Below are 24,370 nucleotides of genomic sequence, written 5' to 3'. Positions count from 1 at the left end.
GTATTTCTGATACCATCCTAAAAATTTGTTTAGTAGAGTTCTGCAGCTATGGGTATCTTAAATAATTTTAAAAGCTGTCATGAAGGAGGTGTCCCCAAGAACAGAAAATCCAAATTATGGCACATATTTTCTAGCACTTGCTAGAAAAACAACGGGCATGTGGCTTTAACCAAGTACCTAAAACACCATAAGATGGCAACTGCTTCCTTTACTTCAGAGTAAAACACAATTGCAGCTATACATGTATACAGTAACAAACTAATTAAATGAAAAATCGACATGCAAAATAAAAACTAGATGGATGGGGTGTTTCTTCTAGACAGCAACACAGCTTTGACACAAAATCAGACCACAATTGGAAAATAATATATACAGAAAAATGTTTCCTTTATCCTCAAGAAGGATACACATTATTTCATGTCAACTGGAAAAGTTGATAGTAAACAGTTCTAAAGGAAAAACGTGGCTTGAAATCCTCCAGGATAAATCTCTCTCTGATGAGGAATGATCCAAGTTCATTAAACTTTACACAGCGCATTCTTCACTGCAAAAACAACATAGAGAAAGAGGAGAGGAAAAAAGAGAAAAAGAGTGCATGGGGGAGAGAGGGGGGACGGGAAGACTGAGGGTTTTTTTAATTCTGAACTAGGATGTAATTCCAAATATAAATTAAGTCGAAATAACACAGCAAAGTTTTCCTTATTCTGCCAGCAGAGGTAGTTTCTTTCCTCCTTTACTTGTTATATCAGTATCACGAAAATGCTAAAACAGCAGCTGCTTTTCACAGGGTGGAAGTGAAATTAAGCAGACTTGCTTGGCAGCTTAACTGCTGATTAGAAAAAAAACTGCTTCAGTTCATAAAAGATTTTGCTCTGCATCTTAGTGAATCAGCCTCCTTCCAAATTTCATGAAGACCCTTGCTGGTACATAGCTCATAAGCAGTCACTGCCTTTTTTTTTTTTTTTTTTCTATAAAGCATTTTTTTGTTATGGTACTTAGGAGCATATGAGACCACTAACTCATGCAATATTCACCTCAGTACTTAACACAAGCTAAAGCCGAGCTAAAAGTATATTCTGATAGTATGGTATATTGTCAGAATAGAGATGTAGCTACAGCAGTCAAAGATATGTTAGCAGAAATGTTTCTGTCAATCAAAATTCAAATGGTAAAAAGACTATAGATACTGTTTTCATTCAGAAGGTATCTTTCATATCTATACACAAATCTATAATTATAAATAGTCTTTTTTTCTATATGCAATATTTACAACATATATCTGCTTCATATAGACACTCCAGTTTCCATTTACTATACTTTAAACCGAAATATGTCTTATTTAGCAGGAAATCAATTCTCACCCTTAATTCTATCAGAGTATGAGTTGTCTGCCTAGAAAGCAATACATCAACTATAAATTTATAGCTCAATATGGATACCAGCCCACAGCTAAAAATTTGCAGATCTGTATAACCAAGCACATTAAACAGCCCTCCTGGGTAACGTATAACCAGAAGTAACTCTCATAATTCAGAACACACTATGGGAAGAGCTATTACGACCATGTCTGTTCACCTTTTTTGGTCCAATCCATTTTCAAAAGAAGCTGTACATATTGTCAACATAATGAATGAAATCACAAGACTCCTCATAAATTTTAAATGTCCTAAGGGGTTTCTTCACCTTCATGTGAAATCTGAGTACTGTATGCTTAAACTGCGGTGTTTTTTTTTTTTAAATTAAATTATGCATTTTGATGAATGTGCCCTTTTATTGGCTACATCAGCATTCTGTAAAATGCCTGCAAGTGAAAACATTCAGCAATATTATAGCTGTGTTTCCTTAGATTAGTCCTGTTTTACTGTATAATCCCTTCAAACTGCACTGGTTTTCATTACAGTAGAAGCTCTTCCCATCTATCTTCCATCATGCCTTAGAGATTCTATTATTTCTTTTAGTATGAAGAACACTATAAAAAGAAAATATTTTTTTAAATGTACCATGAAATTCCTTAAGGAAGGGGTTTTTGTATCATTCTAAGAAAATAATCTCTGAATTCTAGTATATAGAGAAAGAGCATCACTTCATTGTAAATACAGGATAAGAATACTGCATGTCTTCTGCTCTGTCAAATGTAGTAACACAGAATATATTTTATTCTTTGTAAAGCAAATGTTCCCTAGAATAATCCTTTTATAGAAGGAAGCTTTGCTGGGTTATTTTTATAACTGAACTAGAAAGCAACCAAGTGAGTACGTCAGTGTTGGTCAGAGTTCAGTATATTTAGTAAAACAAAATCTTTGTCCCTATTATACAGCAGCCTTCAATATTGTCATGACATTCTTTCAACAGTAAAAGGAAAATATTTGAGAGGCTGCGAATTTCTAAAGTTAAACCACTAACTGTAAAGAAGGAATCCATTGTGCGATGAAAAGTACAAAAACAGATTTACTGAAGTTTAAAGACTACCATTTTCTTCAATACACCTTGCTCCTCTCCCTGAACCATTACTGTTTCCACTAATTTTAACACACAGCAGAAAGGTATCACAGCAGGATTTTATAAACAACAAATAAAAGTATTAGATACATTATGAATCATTAGTATGAGAAATAAAAAAGAGCAGCACAGGTGTGGAGTTCTTTGAGTGTTTTGTTCTGTCATTTGTGAAAAAGTATTTTTTGTAGGATTCATAATAAACTTTGAAGTTTGATAGCAGAATTTGAAACCATCTTAAAAAAAAGCTACATAAAACCAATACATCTGGCTACAGGCATATTTCTCACTATAATACAGCAGTGAAGTTTAATTTTGAAAGTACATGAACCTTTCTCCTGCTTTCTTATTTTGCATAGATTTCACAATGATGGTCTTCACAGATGCAAGCTGGGAGTATAAAAAGAATGGCAGAAGTAACTAAAAATCAAATAAACATTCCTCATCCTAAGAGCACCATCACTAAATAATCGTGGATATGAAGAAAAATTATTATGGCATTCATGTTCCTCTTCCAGAACTACTTCTTCAAATACATCTTGACATCACTAAGATAGAAATTTAATACTAGATACAAACCATGCAGCTTGGAGCTAACTATAATGGAAGATACAATGTTAATGTCAGAACTCAACATCTGGTCTATGGATACCTTCCAACAGTACATAAAGTACAGAAACTGGAGATCATCTTTGAGTATTTCTTCTTTGCTACAATATCTATGCAAAGGAAGGTGAAGTTTCAGCAAGAAATACACACTCTTCACATAACTGGCAACTTCTTATGTTTGAGAAAAGTGAATCTGGAGGGATTCTTCAATTCCACCCCGATGCTCTGAAGGCTGTGCTCAGACTCCCATACAGCCCAACCTGGATTCTACATAAAGAGCTACTGAGATATCCAACACTGGCACAATTTTCAGCTAAATCCGAAATCCGAATTCAAAACCAAATTTGAAACCAAGTTTATGGACCGGCTGTCCCTGAATTTGTTTAGTTTTAAAAAGATGCTGGACAGATTCAGGAACTGTATTAATGGAAAGAAGCATATCCAATGGCTGTCAATGCTGAGGAACTACAAGGGGAATTGACCACAGATAAGGAAACAACATGACATTTTCCATCTTCTTTTGCCAGTTGTGAAAGAAGATGTTGGAGTAAATGTTTTCTTTGCAGAGATTTCCAATAAGTAGCTTAGATTTCATTGGACTTATAACCTCTACATCCCAATTTCTGACTGTCCATCATGGCATTTGCAAATGCTGTGCCAGAAACTTAATTTATAAATCTCTGGTTTAAAAGATCTCCCAGCTACCCTTCTACCAGAGCCCTCACCGAATGACTTCATTTCAAGATTTACTTTGGCTTGCAATAAGTTGGGACTAGGCCAGCTTTCAGGTATTTGTTCCTAGTTGAAGGTACTGCTCCTTTTAAACCTTCCACACTTAACAAGAATCAAAATTATTTTGTGTTTTAAAAGTGTTATGAATTTTGACTTTAATTTTATAATCTCATTCTAGTGCAGAATAAAATTAAACACAAACTTTTTTCTATATGATTAATGCTATTTCTTGGTAATCTTGTTTTTTCAAGTAAAATCTCTGTCAGGTACTTTTAAGATGCATACAACACAATGTCCTTACAACCATCTACCATATTTAAAGGAACACAAGCCCTTATGTAACACTGACGTCTCCATAAATTCCTATCAGTAATTTCATTAAGTTTCTTCAACTTTTTTGCATCAATTGGCATTCAATTTATCATTCCTTATGCTCACGTCACAGGTCTGTACTGCACTTTCCAATAGCCTACTCTATTTAAGTGCCCAAAAGCTTTAGCTTAAAAACCTCAGAGATTATTATTGCCTGTTATTTTCAGTAAAGCTTATCAAATAGGAAAGAGTTATAATACAGTGCTTAGTAGATTTACAACCAGGTTGGTTATTAATGGGAACAGGTAGCCTGAGAAAGGAAAGGAACAGGAAGAAACCAGGAAAGAAGAAGAAATTAAAAGGCATTATCTGCTCTGACAGCTTCAGAGATAATTGATTACCCTAATAACCTCACTCACTTCTGAAACTGTTCCATACACCATGTTAAATGTAGCTATCAATAAAGGAACTAAGGGTCAGAAGTTCCCATCATAGTCAATACTATCAATGGAGCCTGGATTTTGATGTCCCACTTCTAATGTGTCTATTTGAATAGAGCTGAATCTCTCTCTGTTATGCTAATAGATCCAGTGTTAATGCAGTATACTATTAGTCAAAGACGAAGTTTGGGATGGTACAGTGGCTGAAGCCGCTGTACAAAACACTGTACACTGATTCAAAGTGCAAGAGCCTAAACAATAAGTATTTAGTTAAATATATATGTATTTAAATGAAAGTATTTCTTTCAATTCATCACTTGTATGAGAAATTCAGCATTCTCTTTTAAACTCTCATCATAAAATACTGCTTGAAAATCCTCTTAGATCAATGTGGTGAGAATCTAATTAAATCAAATTACTGAACTGTATCCATAAACAGTGGTTTTAATTCTGTCAACTTAGTATCACTAATGCCACCCATAAATTTTGTCATGTTTACAAAGAAACCATGAAAAAGTCACAGTTTCACTACATAATAAGTTATGCTCTCTTGTGTGACTTTAATGGGCTCCGTTAGAATAACAGCAGCCAGCCAATTTAAAATTTTCAGGCTTCATTTTGTCAGCATCTGTGATCCAAGGGGTCATTCATTAAATTATGACCTTTTTTCTTCTGTGTGGTTTAACAGAGAGAAAGGAAGGGAAAAAAGAAAATATTTATGTAAATGCAAGAACAGTAAGGAAGACCCCCAATATTATTTAATTACCTGCAAGTATAACTCATTAACAGATGCTTTATCACAGCAGCATGAAAATTTGACTGTAACATTGAAGACCCTTGTTGGTTAGCTATTACAATCTCACAAAAGGAGGCTCCAAGATATGTACAGTGAAGAGTAAGAGATGTTACCCTGAAATTTAAGATATAACGTGGAAAATATTTTTTCTGAGCATCAGTAAATTGCATGTAAATAATCCTTAAAAATGTATGATGAAACAAATTCAAATAATTTCATTACTATTTGGTCACCTAGTTTAGGGACAGCAGTGGAAAATTTGTATAGAAATATGTTTTTAATCTAAATTAAAGTCCATGGCATTTATTTGGCCCATCATTTAAAACCAAATGTCTAAGGATAATTGATAAAAACTCATTTCTAGAACTGCCCATTTTTCTCCATTGACTAGAGAGAAATTCTGGTGAGTAGGCTTGATTTATGATATCTAACTATTAAAACAATAGAGATAATTGGAGTAAGTTTAATGCAGAAACCCCCCCTTGAGGCAACAAAGAAATCTATGAGGAGTTTCTTGAATAATTATGCTCTTGTCCAAAATCAGCATCCTTAGGCATGACAAAATATAAATAAGAATAAAATAATAGCCTAGAGGCTTCACCCTTAAGGCTTTATTAGAGACTCTTCAAATGAAAAAAAACCAAGTCAAAAGATGCTATGAAGGGAGGAAATAGATTTTCTTGCTGGTCAAACTTTAACAGATGAACTAGTCTGTTGCCAGCACTGAAAAAGGAAAGTATTCATGTAACCTGTTTGTTTAAGGAAGTCTGCAATGATAAAATAAAACAAAAAAAACCCAAATCAGAAGTAAAACAAATATGTCACAACTTCTCTAGAATCTCTACTGAATAGAGACCCCTCCAAAATGCAGCTAGGATCAACAAACACAGAACAATCTCACGAAGTGTTGGTCATACAACTTTTTTCTCCATCACAGGCCTGTTCTCAGCTTCCTTGTTTTCTCTCTGATGTTTCTGTACGTGTTTATTAGGACTTGTTGAAAGTGGCATGATTGACATCCCAAGATTTACACACTCAAATGGAGTGGGGGTTGAAAAGCAGTTCATTGTCCAGTAGCACACCATCTGTGGCTTGGGTAGGACCTTGGATACAGATGCAATCTAAGCACCAAAACCCATTAATTGGAGACAAACCTAAATATGTGTTTCTTTAGCATCCCTCTATATAAATCCTGGAATCACATTGGTTGCAGTGCTACAAATTCCCTTCAGCTTATTAGTATCCTCCTGAGTATAACAATCCAAAGACAGCCAGAAAACAACTTCAGAAAGAGATCTCATTTGCCTGTAAATACACAAGTCAGAATGATTTTTTTTTAAACAGGCCCTAAACTGAGAAAACCCTCATATATATCTCCTATTCATTACTAAGACTAATAATCCCCATATCTGACTAGAAGCTTACCATTCTATGGGGAGGACCTTCAGCTGCTGCGTGCACACTCTATACATCTGATGAACAGGGATTTTGTTTTCAAATACAACACTGTGTCATTCTAGGTTCTAAAAATTTTATATACAATATAGACCATAAACACATCTATAAATCAACACATTAAAAGAGTGTAAATACCATTTTTTAAGCTTTGATTTTTTTAATAAACTGTAAAAAAAATGCATTTAACATTTTCCCTTTTGCTATTTTTTTAAGTCTTCTGATTTTCTGAACTGGTTTAAAATATATATTGGATTTGGACCCTAAGGAGAAAAAGTTGAAAGTAATCCTCTGGGCTGTAGGTTGGAAGAGCAAGACGGGGATTACAGTCTCTCTTCTCACAAGCAATATGAACCTCATATGCTCTAAGGAATTATGACAACAGGGATTCCAAATCCTTTCACAGTCTGGGTTTTCAGCAGCACCAACCGTTGCTGTTCCAAGTCACTCAGGGAAGGAGAAAATGACTGACTTTCATAAAGAGCATACATATTTAAGAACTTTTGCAATGGGTGTGAGTGATATGCTGCAGTCATTCTGCTACTGCATGCCAACTGTTTCAAAATATGACCTCTATGTGTTCATAATTAATATTTCCCAAATGGACTATGTAATCTGAAATTGGTCTACAAATATTACATACACATAATAAGCATTATTAAATTATTATCCAAGCCTCTTATTTGCCAGCGTGTGTATCATAGAAACTTTTTTTTAATGATAATCTCACCAATTTACATCCGTTAATAATTTTGCTATTGCAGTTCATGAATTCCTAGTGTGGCTAATTTTCTTCCTAAGTTAAAGATTCTTTTGAATATCAGCTATTCGTACTAGCCTACATTTGTTCACCTTTTGTACTTGGATGAAAATTCCGTAGCAATCTCCAAAATCAGTTTATTCTTAGAAAACACATGGGAGACCTATGAGGAATATATGAACACAGGAATCATAAACCTGTTGTGTTCAAAGTGTATGTTTAAAAAAGGGGTTCTTCATGAGATAACATTAAAAATTGTACGACTTTTATCTTCATGTAGATGAAGCTCATGACAAAAGCAGTATTGACATGTTTTATTTCTTCACTTTGTCAACTGCAAGTATGACACAAAGAGAAAAATAGTAGAATCTTTACTGAGCCCATTCCAGTATCAGTCATATTACTATTAACATATCATAAAGCAGGAGTATAACTGGTAGATTAGAGATACCAAAATGGATTATTTCTAGCCTGAAGTAATGCTTTGTGCTAATAAGACCAAATGCTCTGTACATGTTGTCTGAACACCAGGGGCTGACACATTTGCTAGCCCTGCCGCTGCCATCTAGACAATGGACTTGTTGCTGCAATGTAATACCTCATGAGCTTTAGCAAACAGTACACAGCTGCACGCAGGAATTGAAACAAGCCACACAGTAGAGCTAGTTGCTAGCAGAAATTTCTAGAATAGCCCAGGAGGGCTTTTACAAATCAGGACATGAAGAGTCCCTTCAAATTTAAATTTCCCTTGGCGGTTAACTGCTGCTGCATTAGCAAATCTTGTGAACTGAAAAGTCCTGCTGAGTTGCCTTGCATATAGTTATAGCACCACTGAAATCCTAATCACAATTGTTAGAGCCTTTGCGAGCTCTAAGTATTTTCAAACGTGTCAATTCATTCACATACAGACTAGAGAGATATATTATGTTATACCTGATCACTAACCACAGGTAAAAGTTGATTAAAACATACATAAAAACAAACACACACAAAAAACTTGTTAAGTGTTATAAAGCAGAAAAGTGGAAACTACTTAGAATTGGACAGCTGGAATAATGGTGGCAGATTTTAGAAAAGTGGGAGACAACAGTTCCTAAGCTGCAGATCACAGTCATCCAGTTTTAAGGTAACACAACACAGAATCAACTATTACACTGTCTAAATACTTACATAAACCTCAACACACTTTATGCATTCACAAACTCTGTCATCTCTTCAACATCAGAAATGGCCACAGGATTACAAATGAGAACTGACCAGAACAATAAAATTGGAAGGTCAGCTACTCAAAACTTTCTCAAAGATAACCACTGAGATAATGCTTCAAAAAGGAAAGACAAAAAGGGAAATAAAAAGGAGGAAATATTCTATATAAATGTGCTCAGCTGTTTCAATTACCAAAACTAAGAAGCATCTAGACAAAGTTTCAGATATTAAGATGCACTTCTTTTCTGGTAAATTTGTGTTCACACATTCAGAGGTCCTTTGTTTTGCTAAATCAGGTTTATGTTAGCTAACACATTTTCACAACATCATAAATTTCTCCTAGTAAGGACTCATCCCAACATTGCACCTTCCCATCACTGTCAGTTTTAAAACATATGGAATGAGGTGCCCTCTCTCTCTTTCAAGCAGTAGTATTGCAGTCCTGCTGATGCACAAAAACCACTGTCTGACCTCAGGAAAGCATAAGGTTTCACACAGTAAGGGTGACAAGTGTTAAGTCAACTTATTTAAAAAAATATAGCTAACATTCAATATTACAGATCGGATATCATGGGATAACGTAAAGGTCAAACATTATCTTAGAAGGTCACAAGAGGCCCATGAAAGATTATTTTTCTTACAATCTCCTGGCTTTGCAAGGTATTTTAAATACGTTACAAAAAACATATGACAACTATACCAACAGCCCCCTTCAATTCTCAAAGGTGTGCATGCTGTTCCTATGAAGTAGTGGTTATATAAACCTAGAACAATCTATATTTGTCACAAGTTTTACAAAGAAATCACAGCTCACATTGAGGAAAATGGAGCAAACAACAAAGTCAGCATTTCACGTTCTATGGAAGCTATTCCTATTTTAATCAGAAATCTGAAACTGTCTCATCATAAGCTGTTTAGAACAATGAAACAAGTCTGATTCTGTCTCATGGATTCAGCTAAGCGATTATCAATTAAGGATACAGAATATACTTTCTAATTAAGTTTTCCCCTTTAATGTTAAACAGATAAGCCTTTGAACTCAAGGAAAGTGCAAACTAATACAAATCTGCTGTAGAAAAAATACTACTGTCAGTGTCCTATAGGACTGAGGAACACACTGTGCATGATTGCACATTCAAGTATTTTCCAACAGTATCTCTTTACTAAGGTCAAACTCAGCACCAGTTTAAAAACAGACTGTTCTGTGGGTGAAGGGGATCTTATGCAGACGCAAACATCACAGGAGGCCTTCTGGGTGTACAGGATGCTATTATCTTTTGCTTGCTGACAATATACTTCCCTTTATATAGCAAGACCACACTTCTCTCATTACAGTTGCCCTAGTTCTTGAAACATCAAAGTTATTGTTCTGAGAATGCCACTAATTTGTCCCTTAAAGCAAACATATAAAACAACACATAACACAAGAAATATGCTCACTAGGTATCTCTTTTGTGCCTTAAGATATACACTATTAAGTACCGAAACCCTAAATGGCATTATGCTATGGATCTTGGTTTTAAGTGAACTATAATTTTAAGTTTTTACCTCTACCTTTTTCCCTAGTCCAAATTTCTGTTTATATTCTACTTTTTTACATTTCACAAAGGTAGCCATAAAAGAAGATACCTACACTACCAGGGAAAATCTGAGCTGAGTGGCTATAGCAGGCTAGATCGTTCTGCTCCACATTGGCAGAGGAGACAGGTCAAGTTTGAATCAATTTAAGTTCTATTTATTAAATAAATGAAAAAGATTCTTGTAGATTCTTCCTACATCAAGTCATTAAATTAAAACTATGACACTAAAATTTGTAGTTAACCCCTCTCTTTGCTTTCAGTTTCTATTATTAATTCTTTTGCCTTCATTTTAGGCATCTTTTATACTTTATTCCTGACACATTTCTCTCTGATTTACAGTCAAAATGTTGACCCTGTCCCTTATGAATGAGTCCGGTCAGACTTAATTGAAAATTTAACAAGTGAGCAAACAATTACTTGTGTACTTTTCCAGGCTCCTCTTCTCACTTGGGAACTGCTCTCCATATACATTTGCAAAGCAGTTCCCTTTACTATATAGTACGTTAAACATGACCCAATGTTCAGCCATCTGCATGCAGGCTGCCACACACCCCACTGACTGTTTCACCATACACATCTGCCTGAATCTACTCATTGTTTCTGCTTTAGAGAATTTACAGTCTAGTTATAAAACCCAAATGCAATCTTACCATTCTCCGTACATTCAGCTATTAAGACAACAGGCTTCCAATGCATGACGGGATCTTTTAGAAGCTGTTGTAAGACAAATATCTACAGAATAAGAGGTTTTTAGAAACTCCACTTCTGTGCTATAAAACCAATTAAAACCAGCATAATGCATATCCTAAACACTAACTGGTAATGTTGACTTGTAACTTTGAAAGGCTATAGCAATTATGTCTCATATCTCAACAGTTCCATTGCTGAAATTCCATTTGATGTAGTCAAACAGAATAATTCAGGTTGGAAGGGACCTCTGGGAGTCATCTACTTCAACAGATGGCCAAAACAGATGCAACTGCAAAGCTAGATGAGGGTGTTTGGGCTTTGGCTAGTCAAGTTTTGAATACGTCCAAGGATGGAGGTTTCACGGTCTCTCTGGGTAATGACTTAGCCATTCTAATGGTGCATTTTTTTTCCTTATATCTGGTCAGAATGTCCCTTGCTGCAATTGTGAGCATTGTCTCTCGTCCCTTTGCTGTGCACCTCTGAGAAGAGTTTGACTCCATTTCTCTGTAGCTAATCAACAGATAGACAGTTGACAACAGCAGTAAGGTCCCCTCTCAGATGAACAAATATATATGCATATATTTAAAGCTAAATTTTGTTCAATTGCATTTTCCAGGAGCAGCTGATTGCACATAAAAAACTAATGTTACATTCATGAATACAGCCTAATATAATTTCCCTAGAAAATACAGTGATGATAAGGTTAATTATCATTTTAAACCTGATAATTTGCCATTCCCTTGTTTTTGCCTTTGCTAACAGGCTGAAAAAACAGAAAACAAGGCCAAGACTCTGCTTATTACATGCAAAAATATTCATGTCCACAATATACTCAGCACAGGTCAAGACCCATGGTTTTTCTTCCAACTTCACCAATTAGATTGAAATAAATATTTTTGATGTGTAAGCAGAATTCACTTTGTCAGCATATGTGTAGTTCATTGAAAGATTCCTAGAAGTAACATTCTGCAGTTAATATTTATGGTTGCTCATAATACAACTGACTAAACTGGCTTAGGGGAAGATATTACTAAAAGATATGAAGTCAGCTGTGGCAGTATTTAAACTATAATTTTTCCAAAAACACACTGTACGAAATATCCTGTATAATAAAATATCACCTCAGTATTTCCCAGATTGTACACAAACTAAAAGCAGCCTAACTGCACAAAAAGCTAAAATGTATTTAGATCTCTTCTTGCGTACTCAAAAACTACAGAACCAGTTTCATTTGTTTAACAGCTTATGTCTAGGACTTTAAAAAAATTAAAAATAAAAATTATCAAGCTTCATCGCTGAAGAAAAATTTCTGCATTCTAGGTTTCAAGCATTGCTGAATCATATTACAACATCCTACATACATTTCTCTGTTAAAGCTTTCATACTATTGTAGGTAACAGAACTTAGCATTGGAATATGCAAGCCTAGATGTTAAGGAACTGGATTTCTTTGAAGGAGAATGGTTTCATATGGAGAAGAAAGGGTAAGCTGATCTCCAGAGTTGTGTCTCTCCTGAGACTCTCCTGAGTCTCCATCTCAAGTAAAGCAATATAAAAGGTAAGATCTTAATGTAGTGAGAAGTTTATCTTAAACTAAATCTAGTATTTCATCAATTCAGCACTCAGAATTTCATCAGTTCAGGGGAACCTAAGTTGAAGTACTTTGATACATATCTTCTTTAGGAATCACAGTTGGTGCACTGGCTTCCTCACAAGTCCTTTACCTTCAAGGAAAGGAAATTACTTTCAACAAACTATCAGTTTACTTTCAGTTTAACAATCCTCTAAAGCTTCAAGCTATCTGTTCAGCAGATTGAGTACACCTTCAAAAATTATGGTCCATCTATACTTATCATAATCAAAAATACACTTGACATTTTTGTGCAAGGATAACCATACGAATACCCATGACTTTTTTTATCCTATACCATCACAGACGTTCAGTCTGAATTTACTTAAGAAGGAGGTGCCTAATCTGAATACCCTGTAGAGAATGAGCATTGGAATTCCCCGTTAGTTGCTGAAACAACCGTATTTCGTGCCTCTTCCAGCAATGAAGGACTGTGTAGACTATTTCACTGACTTGTAAAACCTTTCCAAGCTCTAGGTACCTACAAGCAATGCCAGTCATAAATAACCAGTAATTACTTCTCAGCAGTTGGAAATGTACTGAGAAAAAATATATCAAATATTACCCCATCAGAGTTGTCAAATTTTCTTAAGGTTAAAGAAAAAAAGTTTAGGAAAAATATACTGTTACCTTTTTGTGCATACATCGCAGCAGGCATTTATATCACCAGGTTCTGCTGAAAGCAAAGCAAGTTCCTAGCATCTAAATTATAAATATTTCAAAAGGTAAAAGTGACATTTTTCTAAACCAAGGCAGGTTTCAAGCTCCTTTTGTTCAACATGACCTTCGCAGGGCAGTCAGCCATCACACTGTCAGGCAGAGAGCTACAGGATCACAGCCATCTTTCCAGCCAATCAAATCATGGCTGTAAGTAAGACCCAGGATCTCCAACATCATATGACTGCCCATCATCAAGAACAGTAGAAAAAACTATTCTATGCTGTTCCTTTTTCTGTTGAATAGAGGCAGGTAAAAGTTATTTCATTTGTTAGAACAGGTTTTTTTCCCCCTTCCCATATGCCTGATCACTAAAAAGTGAAGTAAAAACAAATGAATTGAATGAATAAATAAATTTTGGTTTGAGATTGAAAATTACTGTTAACAGTCCTCCTTCAGCAGAACATAGGTCCTCCTTATGTATTAATTAGCTGCTAACACCTTATCTGATCATCTTACACTTTAAAGATCACAACAGAACCAGTTTTTCTCACATCTTTCTTGCTTTTCAAAGAATCAGACATATATATATTTGGATGAAACTTCAAATGTAACTTGTTTTTTATTATTCACATCCTCATCTGGCTGAGTTGCAACATAACCATAACTTGCAGTTATTCCAGTGTAAATACAGATGGGCCAAGAAGAAAAATACTTAAAACAAGGAGTACTGATCAGTAGATAATCCTGTATAAAGCAGCTTTAATGTTGATGCTATGGAATTGGTACTGAAGTTGGTAAGATGACAATTTCCCTCCACTTTCACTAGAATATGTCTCAGTGAAATTTTATGCTACTTATCTCAGAGTAAATTCAACCAAATATCACAGACTGTGCATCTGATTTTAATTATTTTTGTCAAGTCCCTCAATGCTGCATTTTAAATGAAAAGCAAAGGCTATATGCAAAAAAAAAAAACCACACACAAAAAAAAAACCAAACACAAAAACCAAAACTAACAGCAAAAGACATGGTAATAGTGATTTATAGTTTTTCCAAGTGGTACCCTTCGGTCACTATAAGAGCAATACCTCAGATGAGATCTGATGGAATTATCTTACGAATAGTCATTAAGATTAAACTATGTTCTAACTATAGGAATTCACATTTTAAACCGAATTTCTGACAACCACACTGATGTCCATAAATTTATTCAAGGGATGCTAACTAGAATAAAAAAACTGATTCAGGTAATGGTCTTCTGTTATTAAATCTCAACATTTGCTTTTAGAGACAAAATTACTGATCTTATAGCAAGGTTCCAGATCCACTTATATCCTACCAAGTACCTGATGTAGATTTAATAATTTTATCTGACATACGTTGCTGCGATAGACAATTTATTCTGTTTTAATTACCAACTGGCCACATTCTGGTTTATGTAAGCTTAATGTTCACCTTTGTCCGATCAGCTTAACTCACTAATCAATGAAGTGGTTTTTAAGTAAACTTGCAATGTAGTATTCTAATGGATACTCTAATAAATATTCAACAAGCAACAATTTGTTTCTTAATTCAATAGCAAGGTACTTAATTCAATAGCAAGGCTGATAAAATCAAAATCAACCAGAATATGAAGTTCTCACTGGCACCACTTATAACAATACAGTACTCTTTCCGATCAACTAACACCTCTTTCATAAATGGCCTAGGCCATCTAACTGACTTCCACATCACTCACTTTTTAGAAAGGAAAATATATTTATTTTTAATTCTCCAAATTGCAGTTTGACCACTAAAGAATATGTAAGCCATAACATTCATATATGTTACTTTTTGGCCTGAAGATTCTAGCCAGACTCTCTCCAGCAATGATTCTTGCAATCAAATCTTGTAAAATTCCTACTCATATCCATAGACTTTAAATTAAATAACCATAACTTTAACAACAACAACTTCTTTCCTCCACAACTGCTCAGTTTCCACAGTATTACAATAACTGCCTACTTAAACCCATCCTGAGCACTTCATAATAAAACTGGGGATCATGTACAGTATCTGAAAACTTTCTTTAGAAAATTGATTTTACTTTAAAAATACAAGATGCAAGTCTTTCTTTCATCAATAGTATTAACACACTCATATATAGTATGAGATCTACTCTAAGAATAGATTGTAACACCAATAATAAAAGTGGAACTACATATTTGATTCTTATCAGGAAAAGACATGAGGGGTTTTTTTTCCCAGCTAAAAGAACAGAATAAGAAAAGATTTTCTGAGGTCACTGAGGCACAGAAAGTAAAGTGATTATTTAGCTTCTGTGTCAGCACAACCTCCTTTGCAGTGTCCTACCTGCCAGAAGACAGATGACTTGGTACAGGGACCTAAGTACAAACAAAAATAGAATAGAAATTGGAAGACTTAAGAAGGTCAGGCAGAGGTATTTGTAAAATGTTGTACAGCACTTTAGTGAAAAAGAAGCTTTCTTAAAAATAATGCAAGAACCATTAAATATCTACTCATGTTACATGTATCAGAATTTAGTAGGAAGTCTTTTCATAATTACAACTACTGATTCAAATTCAAGGCAGTTCCTTCAACAAGTACCTTCTTACTGATTTTTATTTTACTAGGCTAGTCTTATTAATGAAATTCCAATTAGTGATGGTTTATGAATAGTATGCATTCACTTTGCACCATCTGAGAACTCCTTTGTTTCCATCAACTGAACAGGACCGCATTCCTTCAAAATTTGGATTATTCAGATTTGTGTGAATAGGCTGGAACTTTTTGAACCATCACATAAAATCATCACAGCAACTATCTTTTCCAATTCTCACTTCTGAACAGATGTCAGTGAGGGATACAGCAGCAAAGACAATCTCATGCACAGTACTTTGATTCTTCCTCCAGAGTGCTGATTTGCACTGGATTTTTCAGAGCTCAAACACATATAATCTTACACAAAAATACTTAGCAGTTACCAAAAGTAAGGGAGTTTGCTGCAAGGCCTGAACATAATCTTATAGTCAGAGGAAGCAGTGACAGAAACTACTTAATACCCTTCATCAGGATAGAAGATAGGAAGTAAAGGGGGTTTTTTAAATGTCAAGGAATTTTCTATGTAAAAAGTTGGTTTTGTTCTTAAAGCAATTATGCTTTTATATAAGAACTCATAAGAAGCTGACAAAATATACAACATTTATTTCCTTATTATTATAGTTGACCTTTAAAAACATGTTTTTAAACATACTGCCCATTTTCATTTAGCTATTACAGTTCAAAACTTTAGCAGCATGTTACCATTCAGAATGTACAGAAAAACAGCATTGGTTCTTAATCTTTTTCCAGATTACATTAGCATAGCTATTTTTATTTAACACATAAGCACACATTCTAAATTAGAAATGGAGCGACACCTGGCAACCTACCCAGCAAGTAGGTTCCTGCTCTCAGTCACACCTTGGAGAAGGTGTTCTCTCTATTACAGAAGTAACATAACCTCCAAAGGCTAAAGCTAGTATCTGTGAATATTTACAACCTTGAAATTTCATCATGCAAAATCTAACAACCCTATTTATACCGCAGTCATTGTTAACTCCTTTGTTAAAAACCTATTAACCAAGTAAAGACCAAGACAATGTCCAAACTTTTATTTATCTAAAAAAACCATTTTAAATGTCTGAATCAATACTATTGTGTCTTCAATTCAAAAGTTACTTAAATTTTGTCATATCAATAAAATACCCATTCTACATACACATGCTGATTTTGCAATCTTCTACATGTTGCAACAACTTTTTTCTACATTAAGACAGGAATTTTGGAATAAAAAGAGAGCAAGATTTTACATTCAAGATATAAGGTTTTCAGCAGAGACAAGCAAAATGAATTCTAGAGCTATAAATCACTCTTTGGCAACATCTTTTTACAACACCACCTGCATTTGTACACAGTAGAAACCAAATTATGTATAGGTAAGTTGGCAAAAATGTCCATGAATACTCAATAGAAGAGCACTGTCTCCCTTAGTACCGGGAAGTGCAGCTGCAGTATGTATTCCCAAGGACCTGCACGAGCTGTGCAGCCCACGCTGTGATGCATACTGCTACAGCTACAATGCTGTTGGCATTCAAACTTTACAAAGTAAAACCAGCTGGGAGAAACCTGCTCATCCTACAACTCATTCTGCAATATCTGATAAAGTTCTACGTAACTGTTGGGATCTACCTCAGCAGAGCTCTTACAAAACAAAATGCCTGTTTCACCACAAAGGTTATTGAAAGATCAAGGTCCGCCTGGCAAAAATATGCATTCATTTACCTTTTAAAGGCAACCTCATGCGCCACATGACTATGTTCTCTCTTTGAAGATAAATAAATGCATTTCCAAAACAAAGAAAATAACACACCTTTTTTTGCATCTGTTTAAGAGATGCAAAGGTAGTATTCTGGAACATGTAATAATGGAAAATATTTAATTTATCGAAAAAATATTCCTGTTTTGATTTTTAATTTATTAAGTCCCAGCAATATAGCAGTATCTGAATTAAGCACTCAAGCAAGTAATCAAATTAAGGATGATATTAATTTCCCTTAGTTCTGAATCAACTTAAAATTGTAAGTTCAAAAGTTATAACATGTAACATTGAGCTCTCTTAATTCTGGTATCAATAAGGATGAGTTCAAGCTAAAAGGGAAAACGTTAACTTAAAACATCTAAAAAGCTGAGGTAAGATTTAACTGTTTGTAAAACACTAAACTGCAAGTAAACAAATAATTCTTTCCTACCAACTTATTCTCTCCATTGGTTTTATCGGACTCTAATTTTATACTTTTAAGGACTTATGCCATTCTAAATATTATGTCTAAAACAAGGTACATGCACGTGTGCACACACAGTGACTCATTTCACAGCTATAGTTGTGATGCATAGTTACATCTACATCAGATGCAGAGACAGGGATGACAGAGACACGACACATGTTTCCATAAACATGCAGTGTTCATTTAATACCTTAACCAGGCATAAACACCACCAAGTGCTTGGGGACAGGGTGCTCATTTGTAATCAGTCAGCAAATAACACAACTATATATGTTCATCAAGAACTAGACTGGATGAGAGAGGAAAAACTTTTGGATCTGCAAGCAGTATCACAAGCATAATCACAGGGTGATTGATCCTCTCTTGGGGCATCCCAGGCCACCAAGACCAACTCATCTCTTTGCTCCAAGGTTTGTCTGTTGGTCATCTACTTACACTGGACTTTGCGAGTTGCAATCTAAACAATCCCTTTTAAGAGTTGTGATACAAACAGCACCTATCCAGAATGACACAGTATTTCTGATGGTTGAAGAAAGCAAAGAACTTCGATGGCCCTGGTCAAGCTGCCATGAAGGAATATTTGACTTCAGCTCTTGTTCTGCAAAAGACCACCCTCCCACAACCTCATAGCTATTTTCTATGACTTGGCAAAGAGGAGACAGCGGATAAATGTTAAGCAGCCAAGTACGATATGAAAGAAGGTTTACGTATCCATCTGCCTATCTCAGTCACACCAACACTTTCTCATCTGAATTTCTGACAGGAACAGAAAAAGCAGCAGCTGATGGGAGACTGGCCTTCCCTGTTCATGCCTTGCCTAAATCAGCCAAATCCTCTGAGGACCACCAAATAAAATTCATGCATACACATAGGATATCTATTCACTAGCAAGTTATAGAAATCATAGGTAAACAACCGAAATGAAAAGGATAAAAATATTATCCTGTTTACACAATAAAAGCCTCATGTACCAAAAGTCTCAAACTCACATGGGTACAAAATCACATCCAGATACTATATCCTGCAAGTCTTTACAACAGAATTAAAAACTTTACATTACAATAAGCTAGTATGCCAAAGCTGCTTCTAACGAACCCGTATCATGAAGTACTTAACAACTTAGAAGTTGTTGCTGATACATAAAATATCCTTCAATATTTTCATATCATAAATATTCAATAGATTATTTTTACATTGTTTAACTTCATCTGTATTGTTCTTAAAGTGCTTTTTGAATTCTCTAGTCTCTGTGTACTTCCCCAAAGATTAAGAAAAACCTCAGTACAGTGCATAAATACAATGTGACTTCTTCCATGTGGGTGTACATAAGCTACACCAATAATAGGCAAAATTTTCAAAACATACAAAAAAACCACAGCATCTAAAATATTAGTTATCATGCCCAAACACACAGCAAAGTGAAAGCAATCAATGCAGATGGCTCAGATGGTACCATGAACCTTCAAGAATTATAATAAGAATGAAACTCTCCATTCTGTTTTCTGATCAGACAACATGCTCATCTTCTGTTCAGTCTATTAATTACTAATCAGTTACATTCACTGTTTTAAACAATCACCAGAGCATGACTTGGGCAGAGGGATGCACGCACAGGCAGAATCAAATTTTACAAGCAGTCATTAAGTGACCTGAAATTGGAGTCCTTTTGCAACATTAGGTGTTGCAAACATGAATAAATTCATATTTGTAGCTAGACCATTTACGGAAAATTTTACAAGCCAGACAATAAGACAGACCATAAAGTAAATTTTAAGTTTCTAACAAAAGAAGACTACATGAGAGAGTTTGCTTTAAGAGCTGGTAGTGAAAATTGTCATACAAATTACCACTACAGTGAAGAGGTAGGCAAAAAAATGGGACAATTAGAAGAGATATATGACAAAAAGGAAGCCAGATAACATAGCTTCCAAAGACAGTTCTCTTAAAATCTACATATTGTGCATTTCACTTACAAAACTAAAACCTTAAGCTTAAACTATTCAAGCATGTAGTATGAGTATGTATTATATCATTGTGTCAGTTATGCACACTTTGACATTCCATTTCTACATTACATTAGGGCTGAAATAGAGTTTCTGTCCTCTGTTAGTCTTGAATATTTTCAACAGCGAAACACTGCCACCTTTTGGCTTTGGTACATAGACCTCCCCATTACAATTGTAGCACTTTTTTTTTTTTTGCTACATTTGTCCTTTATGGATACAGCTGAATTCTTGTGATCTTAGCTAAAATTTTATTCAGTAGCCAGATTTCTCCAGGAAAAAAAAAAAAAAAAGTTAGTATTAATTGGTAAAGAAACACTACTTTTCTCAGAAATATGAGTGCGTAGCCAAGCAACTTAAAAAGTATACTCCATTAAGCCACATAATGTTTTATCTATTTTCTCTCTTTCCCTCACAGCTCTTTTTTCTTGACAGTTTTGGTACACATATATACTGTATCACATAATATCTTACACTGCATTCCTTTCAAGTAAAAACTTGGTAATGCATTCTTTGAACATCTGAGTTTTGAAAACTGATTACAGGAATAATAATAATGCATTATTAAAAATTGTATGTTCCTTGTTCATATATATACTTACAGTATTCTAGATGAAATATTAAATACTGATGGTTCAACATTTATATAAGCATGTATTGAAATGTATGCAAAATTACTTACACCAATGACACAATGTCCCCACGTTGTACATCATAATTTCGAATGCTCCAGTGGTTTAAGAGTACTACATCAGATGCTTGTCTTCCTCCAGGATTCAAAGAAGGCTGGGGGGGGTGGGAGGTAAACAGCTTTAGATCTACATTTCCTTTATGAATCTTCCACCTAACTCTCATTCCATCAACAAGGTGAAATCCATTAAAATCAGTAAAAATGTACCCACCTACTATAAGATGACCAAGAATCTGTTGTATTCTGGGAAATATATTTCTTTATTAAATACTATGTTAAATGTCATTAATTTATGGCAACCTGCAGTTCACATCTTTCAATGCACTACTGCATGCAAAATAAATTAGAGAGGATACATACTTACAACAAACCTGATGACAAGAAGTTATTGCCTTTACTGCGTATCATTTAACATTAAAAACAAAGGAGAACCAAGAACACTAATTCCCAGAAAAAGCAAACTTTCTGCAGGCATCAGGCATGCAGGCATAACGCACTAAAAATGAAATACGTAATTGTAACAATACTAATCTCAGCACTCTTTGCAAAGGGAAAAAAAAACAAACCCTACACTTAGAGCATATACTGACACTGCCAGTAAATGTCGGCCTTCCATAACAGGATACAAAAAAGCATGAACTCTCACAGAACCATACAGTGAAATGAGGCTGTTCACTAACCTCAACATTAAAAAAAACAAGTAATTAATTAGTACAGAGTATTAGGAGGTACACAGAAAAATACTTAATTATTTTGTGTGACGTAGTACAAAACCAGTGTACCTGGTTAATGCTGGCTCTGAGTTAACCCATCAGAAATGGCAGAGGAAGGAAGTAGCCCATTACAGTACTGTTCTTCATTGGTTTTTGCAGGTGTTATTTAAATACAAATACTCCTCTTATTAGACAGAAAGTATTTAAGAGTAATCCAGACTAAAGGCTTTTGATAGCTTATTTCTCAATAAGCTTTTTCAGTCTCTTCAAATACAATTATAGTATCTCCAAGTTGGCCAACAGATGACCTCTAATTTAGACTCTAGAGTTAGGTGACATATTTAATAAAGCACAGTATTGAGACTAGGCAGCCCCTCATTTATCGGTATGATAGCTGCAATATTTGCTAAAATTTGATGTTTTGTAGAAGAGGTATTCAGTGTTCACCTTACAGTATAACTTGGCCCTCAGTAGTGTCCACCCAGATGTTCACTTCTGACTGATTGTACCTTTGATGAGCAAACCAATGCAGGTATAGAACTGAAATCACCTGTTCTCAATGCAAGTAATTACACAGTGCTAAATTTCATTGGATTTTTATTTAGTAAAACTATGCTTGCAAACCAGGATGGATACTTAGTATTTATTTTTAACTTTAACAGCTATTTAGAAGTGCTGATTTCTCTTTACTACAGTTTCCTCAATCATATTTTCTTTGCTAGCCAGATCAGTTGATAAAAACCTTTTTCAAATGGGACTTGTGAAAAACTAGCTTTTTAACATGCAAAAAAAAGTAACATGCTGGGGTCCTGAGTAGCTGTAATTCACATAAACAGTATGGAATATGACAATTCAAAAGAATAAATAGGGGTGGGGGGAGGGAAAGGACGCAATATGTTTAGCTAAACAGGAAACAAGGCTAGTTACATTTTCAGCTGTGGACTTGTCGTGGCTTAACCCCAGTCAGCAACTAAGCACCACACAGCTGCTCCCCCCTAGTGGGATGGGGGAGAGAATCAGGGAAGGAAAAAAAAAAAAAAAGTGGGTTGAGATAAAGCCAGTTTAATAGGACAGCAAATGAAAAGGAAATAATAATAATAATAACAACAACAATAATAATAATAATGATAAAAGAATATACAAAACAAGTGATGCACAATGCAGTTGCTCACCACCCGCTCACTGATGCCCAGCCCATCCCTGAGCAGCGATCACTGCCCCCCGGCCAACTCCCCCCAGTTTATATACTGAGCATGACCTCATATGGTATGGAATAGCCCTTTGGCCAGTTGGGGTCAGCTGTCCTGGCTGCGACCCCTCCCAGCTTCTCGCTGGCAGGGCATGAGAACCTGAAAAGTCCTTGACTAGTGTAAAAACTACGTAGCAACAACTAAAACATCAGTGTGTTATCACATTATTCTCATGCTAAATCCAAAACACAACACTATACCAGCTGCTAGGAAGAAAATTAACTCTATCCCAGCTGAAACCAAGACAGTACCCACCCTTTATTCTACACCATCTACCTCATGCCCAGGTCCTACACCTTCCAATACATTCCAATTAATCACCACCACTTTCCCTGCCTTTTGATATACACACACAGATATCATTCCCTTGGTCTATGGGCCATCCCTCTAAAATGTCCATTGAGTTCATTTAGTCCATGACTTTGGGTTCCATCTGTCATAACAGCCTTTCAAGGCAGGAGAGATGGTGTGTGGTGTTGGATTGTTGCATGCTGAAGTCAGTTCTGGTTCCATCACCACTGCACTTTGCTTGGTTTCATCAAAGTTCATTCTTCATTAATCTGGGTGACTCTCACTGAAATACCATTGATACGGCGTGTAGCAACCATAAAAGTGCTGACATACAGTATTATATAGCAATTAACATCATACAATTCAGTTCATTGGCTATTTTCACCCAAAGTCAAATCCCCTTGAGGTACACAGCAGACTTCCCCATCCTTTTGCATTACCCACCAAGTGCACCCAGGTCCTTGAGCAAAAGCAATCCCATGAATGGGCTTGCCTTTGCCCTAGGCAGGAGTAACCCAGACTGTCTTCCCCAGCATGTTTTTTATGTGCACTACAGGGACTTTATCCCCTTCTATAGTACGTAGAAGTTTTGATTGGGCAGGGCCAGCTCGATTGACAGATCCCCTAGCGCTGACTAACCAGGTGGCCTTTGCTAAATGTGTATCCCAATGTTTGAACGTCCCATCACCCATTGCTCTCAGTGTAGTCTTTAACAGTCCATTGTAGCGTTTGATTTTCCCGAAGGCTGGTGCATGATGGGGGATGTGATATACCCACTCAATGCCATGCTCTTTGGCCCAGGTGTCTATGAGGTTGTTTCGAAAATGAGTCCCGTTGTCTGACTCAATTCTCTCTGGGGTGCCATGTCGCCATAGGACTTGCTTTTCAAGGCCCAGGATAGCGTTCCAGGTGGTGGCATGGGGCACAGGTTATGTTTCCAGCCATCCGGTGGTTGCTTCCACCATTGTAAGCACATAGCTCTTGCCTTGGCAGGTTTGTGGGAGTGTGATATAATCGATCTGCCAGGCCTCCCCATATTTATATTTTAGCCATCATCCTCCATACCACACAGGCTCTAACCGCTTGGCTTGCTTGATTGCAGCGCATGTTTCACATTCACGGATAACCTGTGCAACAGCGTCCATGGTCAAGTCCACCCCTCGATCACGAGCCCATCTATATGTTGCACCTCTTCCTTGATGGCCTGAGGTGTCACGGGCCCACCAAGCTA

The 24,370-nt window shown here is 35.7% G+C and overlaps 1 protein-coding gene across 12 annotated transcripts in view; it reads right to left on the bottom strand.

The window, feature by feature from the left end:
• IMMP2L (inner mitochondrial membrane peptidase subunit 2) overlaps window positions 1-24,370 on the bottom strand; it is a 495,130-nt gene that overhangs the window by 447,450 nt on the left and 23,310 nt on the right. For 8 of the 12 annotated variants that reach the window (XM_072861889.1, XM_072861874.1, XM_072861970.1 and 5 more), the window contains exon 3: window positions 20,877-20,980. In XM_072861889.1, coding sequence (XP_072717990.1) covers window positions 20,877-20,980 — 104 coding nt within the window. Of the gene's footprint in view, window positions 1-383; window positions 545-7,706; window positions 7,764-15,717; window positions 15,750-20,420; window positions 20,465-20,876; window positions 20,981-24,370 lie in introns of those variants that run through there. The other 4 variants (XM_072861918.1, XR_012042560.1, XM_072861952.1 and 1 more) reach the window with 4 other exon arrangements.

The sequence above is a fragment of the Ciconia boyciana genome, chromosome 1 (assembly GCF_034638445.1).
Source record: "Ciconia boyciana chromosome 1, ASM3463844v1, whole genome shotgun sequence".
Taxonomy (NCBI): domain Eukaryota; kingdom Metazoa; phylum Chordata; class Aves; order Ciconiiformes; family Ciconiidae; genus Ciconia; species Ciconia boyciana.
This window is presented reverse-complemented; position numbering and strand designations above follow the sequence as displayed.